The following is a 7,262-nucleotide window of genomic DNA, read 5'->3' as shown; positions in this document are numbered from 1 at the left end:
TCCTGTGTCTTCCTGCAGATCCTGGCTGTATTCACTACACACCTTCCAGCCTCTGCAACAAATGCAGCGGGGATCTCACAGACACCAGCCTCCTCCTCTACACAATCCTGATTATTTTCCAGCAGATCAGCCATTCTGTGCACTGAATGAGGCTGGGGTTCTGTGGGGATAAAACCGCATGTGATCATGTGATTAACACCTTTAGCACAATGTGTGAACACAAGGGAGAGATGTACGGTTGCATGGGAAACCTTAATTCTGGTATTCTGCAAATTTTTTGAGTGCTTGACTGCAACCTTCATGTTCTTTCAGCACGGTTGTCACAGGGTGGCTGGCCCCTTTAAGGGAAGTCAGGGCCCTGCTCAGCCCACCGGTAAGTAAGTAAGTAACTGCCCAGGTGGCTTACTGGCTAATGAGCCCCTGGACCTGACAAACTACCAGCAAAGGTCAGTTAGAGAGGAGCTCCCAGGGAAAAGAACGAGGCGAAGAGATCTTGCTGCCAGCTGCAGGAGACCCAGCCAGGGTGCTGCTGGGAGGCGAGCTGCTGTTAGCTGGCAGGCCCTGGCTCCAGGGAAGGAATCCAGGTCAGGACTGCCTGGCAGGTAAAGGGCCTGGATGAGGAACTGATAGACACTGCTGCCCTGCTATGAACTCTGGGCTCTTGGATTTCCGTTAATAAATCAGGCCCCCAGAAGGGGGCGCTGCTCAATGCATAAAACGCCTGCTGAGCCTACTGGCGGCCCAAAGCGGGAAATGAAGGCAGGGCACGGCCACAGCACCACGCCTGGACGGAAGGGGACGTTGGGGGTGGGCATGTGCCTCTTACCGTTGCTTTTGGGCTGTAAAACGGAGATTGCGCCAACCACTGTGTAGACACTACTTTATCTAGATTGTTTTGAGAGCCATTTCGAGTTCCACGGTGCAGTGTTCCCTGCAAAGAAGCCCTTCGGTAAGGTCTGGCTACGCTCCACGTTCCCTCCAGGCATGAGACTCCTCCCAAGGGGTGCGGGCTGGGGTTTGTAAAGTGTCGCTCTGCCTGCACTGGGGAACGCAGCTCATGGTTAAGTGTCCCTTTACTTGTCTAATCCAGGGGCTCAATTCTGGAGCCCCCTGTTCTAACACCGGGCTCTTGGTGTGGCATGGTGCTGCTATATCCCTCTACCCGCCCTTGTTCCTGGAGGCCACCTGCACATCTCATGCAGGCATCGAAACGGTACGTGGAGGCTGCAGGGGGCTGACAGAGCTTGGCACGGGGAGGCAGCCGCAGGACGGGGATGGCAGGTTTAAGATGCACTGATGGGGTTCTGGTACGCACGGCAGATGAATGCTACCGTGCCGTATTTCCAATGGCCCGGTGCTCTCACGGGCCTTCTTCTTTCCCCCTCCCTGGGCTGGGTTGGCAAGAAAGGGAGCCAGTAAGTTGGGCCAACAGCCAGCGAGGGGCAGGAGCAGCCAAGCGAGCCCAGCAGCCCAGGTTCCTTGCCATTCACCCCTTGGGTAAAGCGGGTGGGTCTAGAAGGCAGGGGAGGGAGAGCAGACCCACACGTTCACCTCAGGGCAGGGGGAGGAAGGAGCAGTGTGAGCCCAGAGCTGCAGGGTCTTTCTGCTTCCTGTCGTCCAGACGCCCTCCCCTGTGTGAAATCTATGGGGTGAAGGAGAGCTGGCCCGGTCGCAGGTGGTGTCTCGGATTGGCTGTCCTTTCCCTGAGGCAGGGGAATGGAAGTCAACGATAATCGGATGGGCTAGCTCCATGGTAAAGCACCTAGCCTGGGATAATGAGAACATTGGTGAGGACCCAAGAACAGAAGCCAGGAGTTAACAGAACGTTACGAAGGTTGCAAAACACGCCAAAGTTAGGACAGGACAGAATTAGAGTTGCCTGGTCAACCCTAATTCCCCCCACACCCCAGCACAGGCGTTACGATACAGTCTTTAATTACCTGCTCTCATGCTACGTTTTCCGCAGGACCCCTGCCTCAGTCAGTGCTGGGGCTCACGTCACGAACAGCTGGTGTTCTCATTGTCCAGTGGCCCTAGGCCTATTCCCTGCACGCTATTCAGACCCTGCTCTGAAGATGGAATTATTAATTCATTTACACAGACAACCTTAGTTCGGGCTTTTCTGAACTTCTGAGCACTTGACTTTGCAACCTGAATGTTCTCTTCACGTAGTTCTTGTGTAATAGCGATGCAGGGCTCAGGGCGGGGGTCAGATGGCCCCGACACAGAACTCCCGCTAGAGCAGCAGTCAACATGGGGGTGTCCTCTCTCCCGCTAGTGAGCATACGGGCTATCGATTCTCCTGGACGTTCCATGTGAGCACTGAGGGCAGAACAGACCCCCAGGGCAGGGACGGGCCCAGCAGCGTGACTGGGATCCTCCAGACCACGCTGGGGAACACCCCCTCCCTGGGCCTTTCCCCCGCAGTAGCCCCCCCAATGATTTCACATTCTGCCCCCATACCTCCCCCTTCTCTGTAAGTGACCCCGACCACCCCTAAACTTCACTTTGTCCAAAATGTCCATTTTTAGCTATATATTTTTATTACTTTTCCAACCTTTGCTGCTCACACAAAGTCCGTCTGGGGGCTTTGCACACCCTACGTCCACCCCACCCTAAATCCTTCCCTGCAGTTCCCCAAGCCTCATGAATGGGCAGTGGAGGGGACGTTCCTCGCTCCCCAGGTGTCGCAATGCGGCTCTAGCCCCGGTCACGTGGTACATTGGTAAAGGAGTCGGGACAGAGCTCCAGGCTCCCGCAGCTATTCCATGTTGTCTCCATATTTGTTTCCTCTCACTCTCGTTTCTGCATTCTCTGTGGGATCTGGACTGTGGAGATTTTCTGCAACAGATGAGAGAAAACTATTCAGAACTCAGACCGGCCAGGAACACTGATAAAAACACACACCCACCCCCACCTGGTGTAACTCACTGAGACGGCACACCAGGCTCCCGGGATCCCAGCAGAGACACCCGCACTCACCTGCTTTTGGGTTTGTTTCCCTGTGCTCCCTGCTGGCAAAGTATCACCTTACAAGGTGATCAGAGACCAGCATGACCCCAGGACGCTATTGTAGGGGGGCTCTCAGCCCGTTCCATCCCATCCCCCATTCTTCTCTGGGGACTAAGAACCCTTTGCACAGCTCCTGTGGAACTTGGGGAGCGACACTAGGAATTAACGGGATTCTCCTTGAGCACAACAGCGGAAGGCCTGGAATTCCAGCCTGGGCTTTGTAGGTGTGTGGGATTTATATAGGGATTGTTGCCACCCCGGTCTGGTTAAATGACAAAGTGCAGGACGCTATTGGACCCTTCAGAAATGGAGATGCAGCCCAAGTGAAACCAGCCACACGGAGCCCCAAGTACAGCGGGTGACTGCTGCCTGGGCACTGAATGCCTCTCACCTTTGGCTACTCCCTGCGGGGACTGTCCTGTCTCCAGGTAGATCCAGAGGTTGGAACACTTCCGGGTCTCTACCCTGGTCACTGTGTAGCTGGCGACTGAACCTGCAACTAAAAGCACCAAGAGGCAGGGGTGTTTCCAAGTCCCTCTGGAAGCAGCGGCTTCCCAGCAGGTGGGGTCCTGCTCTCTGTGAAGAACAGCTGGGGCTGCATGAAAAGGGCTGGCAGTTTCTGAGCCGCCTTTTGCTCGTCACTCGGATTCTGATCTCACTTTCACCAGCGTGAATCGGGAGCGAGCCCCTGGAAGTCCACAGGTGCCACTGCAAACACACTCACTGGTGGGAGGAGCGGGGGGGGGGGGGTGAGCGCAGGTGGCCTGAGCCAGTCTGAGCACTTTGAAGGGAAGCAGGGGTTTCAATAAATCACACAGAATTAGACAGGTGGGAGCGAGGGAGGATCCTCCTCTGGTAAGACAGCGCTGTGAGTCCTGTTCCCGGCTCTCGTGAACTACAGGCAAACCCCAGGACCTTGGACTGCTACGAGTGTAACCATGAAGGGCAGACGCTGCATGCCTGCCCCGTTGATGGAACCTCTGGGGGCCGGGGACTGACCGAGAGGCCCAGCGTGCATTGAGTACTGACCTACAGACAGCAGCACGTTCCACTGCAGGGGGTAGGGCAGCTTCTTGTTTATCAGCTTCTGAAGAACGAAAGCCGCGCTGATGCCTGTTAATAGGAGACCCGCGTGAGTGTGGATGCAGTTCCTGCAGCTGACCTCTCTGTCACAGCCTGCACGCTCCTCGGGGCAGGGGCTGCATCTCCCTCTGGGTTTGGAAGGTGCCCGGCACACGCTGGGCATCAGCGCAATCTAACACACGGCAATGGTAGTCCCTTCCATCCAGAGACCCCAAAGCACAGAACAAGCACTGCTGACTATACAATATGGGGATCCCTTCAGCCAACACTGAATGCAGCCCCTCCAGGGTAACAATTTAGGACAGGAAGTGAAGAATCATAGGACTGGAAGGGACCTTGCGAGGTCATTGAGTCCAGTCCCCTGCACTCATGGCAGGACTAAGTATTATCTACACCAGTGGTTCTCAACCAGGGGTCCGGGGCCCACTGGGGGGCCACGAGCAGGTTTCAGGGGGGCCGCCAAAATAAGCAGAGAGCAAGGCCAGCGTTAGACTCACTGGGGCCCAGGGCTGAACCCGAAGCCTGAGCAGCTTAGCTTTGCGGGGGCCCCTGTGGCTTGAGGCCCCAGACAATTGTCCTGCTGGCTACCCCGTAATGCCAGCCCTGGCTTTTCATCGACTGGATATGCAGAAAATGAGTTGTTGTGTGGCACAGGGGGGCCCGTGGAGATTTTTATAGCATGTTGTGGGTGGGGCCTCAGAAAGAAAAAGGTTGAGGACCCCGATCTAGACCATCCCTGACAGATATCTGTCTAACTGCTCTTAAAAATCTCCAATGTTGGAGATTCCACAACCCCCCCAGGCCATTTATTCCAGTGCTTAACCACCCTGACAGTTAGGAAGTTTTCCCTAATGTCCAACCTAAACTGCCCTGGCTGCAATATTTAAGCGCATTGCTTCTTGTCCTATCCTCAGAGGTTAAGAAGAACAATTTTTCTCCCTCCTCCTTGTAACAACCTTTTATGTACTTGAAAACTGTTATCATGTCCCCTCTCAGACTTCTCTTTTCCAGACTAAACAAACCCAGTTTTTTTCAATCTTCCCTCATAGGTCATGTTTTCTAGACCTTAATCATTTTTGTTGCTCTTCCCTGGACTTTCTCCAATTTGTCCACATCTTTCCTGAAATGTGGCGCCCAGAACCGGACACAATACTCCAGCTGAGGCCTAATCAGTGCGGAGTAGAGCGGAAGAATTACTTCTTGTGTCTTGCTTGCAACACTCCTGCTAATACAACGCTCCTGCTAATACCAGAGCCAATTGCAGCTGCAGGAAAATTCAGGGGGGCAGGATGCAATAACCCAGCTGAAAGTGGCCAGGTTAATTCCCTGACTCCTGCAAAAGTCGCACCGGACGGGAGATAGTTCCATGGATGAGACCTTGCTTTGATTTCTCCTCCAAAAGATGGCAGCCCGTAGTGCCAGGCTGGGGCACTGGGGGAGGAGTGCCACCAGCTGAATCACTCCTGCAGTGCCCTGCCTTTCCCACGGACTCTCACCCATGTACCAACAGCCCCAACCCAGTTTGGCCCCTAGCTCTAAGGACAGCATGGCCTGGAGACCAACGCCTGCAGGCTCAGCCCCCGGGGGGAGTCATGCACTGTCACACTGAGCATCTGGGCTTTGAACTGGTGCCTCTTGCAGCCCCAGCTAAACCCAGCAAAACTCCGCAAAGTCGGGGGGGGGGGCAGCCCTTCAGAGACAGGAAGATGCCCAGAGCTTTGGCTCCGGTCCATTGCTGGGAGCTGGATGAGCAGGCCGGGGGGGTGCGAATGTAAATGGGTTGTGAGAGCCAAAGAGCGGGGGGGCTGTTAGTGCCCTAAACCTGGCCTCCCCACCCCCAGGCCCCCTGATGCCCAGTGGCCCCGATGGTGTCTGCCTGCAGAGGAGCAGGGGGGCTGCCCGCTGCACCCTACCTGTGATAAAGGTCCCGATGCCCTTCATGAACGCGTGGGACTGGCACGCAGCGTATTCCTGCAGCCCCTGGAAAGGGAGTTGGGGGCAGCAGACGAGATGGGGTGAAAACCACAAACGAGGAAACCCTGGGCTCGAGTCCACCCCCGCCACCTGCCCGGGGATCTCACCTGTCCCTCCCGACGTGCATCACCCCCGGCGGGCGGCTCGGGGACCCCAGCGCCTCCTGTCCCCCCCGGCCCCAGTGCCCGCCAGGGGCAAACCCTGCCGCGCCCCGCTATGAAAACAGGACAGCCAGGGCAATGCCCGCTACGCCCCGCTCCACCTCTCCGAGCCGGTCCTACCCCTGGCGGCCCCGGCCCCTCACCCCACCGCTGCCCTGGCCCCGGGCTCTGGGCAGGGCCCGCTCGAGCCCGGGGCTGCTGGCGAGGGAAGGTCCTGGCCCGGGCTGGGGGCAGCGCACAGCCCCGATCTGCTCCCCGCAGCCCCCGGCCACCAGCCCCCTCCGCCGGGGGCAGCCCGTGCGCCGGGCGGCGGCCGAGCAGCGAGCGGGGACCGAGCGCCCTGCCCCGGACCCTGCCCCGCCGGGGCCCCCATCCGAGCCCCCCCGCCCCGCTGCCCAGCGCCGCCCAGCCCCTGCCACCGACCGGGTGTTTCGCAGCCACGGTGTCGTCCACCCGGGACAGCCCCAGGTTCACCATGGCCGGGGAGAGCCCCTAGACCGCGCTCCCGGCTCCCGGCCCGGCGCTTCCTGCTTCCTCCGGCAGCGAGGGACCGGCCCGGCCCGGCGAGCAGCACCATCTACAGGCCGGCTGCCCTGGCCACGGCTCTGCCAAGGGGCCGGTGTGACCCCCCGGGGCGCCCCTCGCTGAACCGCAGCGCAGTCGTGTGTGCATGTCTACGCGTGTGGGGGTGCAGGCGTGTGTCGGGGGAGGTGTTACAGGCGTGCGTTTCTGTCGCCATATGTGTGTGTCTCAGCGTGTGCACGCGTGCGTGTGCACCTGTGTATTTGCACGGGTGTCTGCATGCACGTGTGTGTCTGCACGTGTGTCTGCATGGGGGGAAGGGTGTGCATGTGGGCACATGTGCTCCTGAGATCCCTGATACTACAGACGGGGATACACAGAACTGTGCATACGGGAGGGGACCCACTGGCGTCAAAGGCGCTAGTGGCCTGCTCATTGTGAGGTGTGTCCGTAAGGCCTTGCAACGACTTATGTTAGACAAGGCCTTTGTGGGAGACATCGCCGTGTGTG

General features: G+C 57.9%; 1 protein-coding gene across 2 annotated transcripts; it reads right to left on the bottom strand.

Annotated features, from left to right (window-relative positions):
- Positions 1-2,520: 2,520 nt before the first annotated feature.
- TMEM141 (transmembrane protein 141) lies at positions 2,521-6,977 on the bottom strand. 2 transcript variants are annotated; one of them, XM_005291436.4, is made up of 5 exons: positions 6,654-6,977; positions 6,009-6,075; positions 4,042-4,125; positions 3,404-3,511; positions 2,521-2,841 (listed from the first exon to the last, which is right to left on the bottom strand). In XM_005291436.4, exons 1-5 carry the CDS (start codon positions 6,705-6,707, stop codon positions 2,762-2,764), a joined length of 393 nt encoding a protein of 130 aa, XP_005291493.1. In that variant the 5' UTR covers positions 6,708-6,977; the 3' UTR covers positions 2,521-2,761. The 2 variants fall into 2 exon arrangements, with proteins under 2 accessions (XP_005291493.1, XP_065428365.1); XM_065572293.1 differs by lacking the exon at positions 6,009-6,075 and having other exon boundaries at positions 6,654-6,875.
- Between the last annotated feature and the right edge of the window lie 285 nt (positions 6,978-7,262).

Source organism: Chrysemys picta, chromosome 18, assembly GCF_011386835.1.
Source record: "Chrysemys picta bellii isolate R12L10 chromosome 18, ASM1138683v2, whole genome shotgun sequence".
Taxonomy (NCBI): Eukaryota; Metazoa; Chordata; order Testudines; family Emydidae; genus Chrysemys; species Chrysemys picta.
The sequence above is the reverse complement of the archived record's forward strand: the minus strand, read 5'-3'. Positions and strand labels throughout refer to the sequence as shown.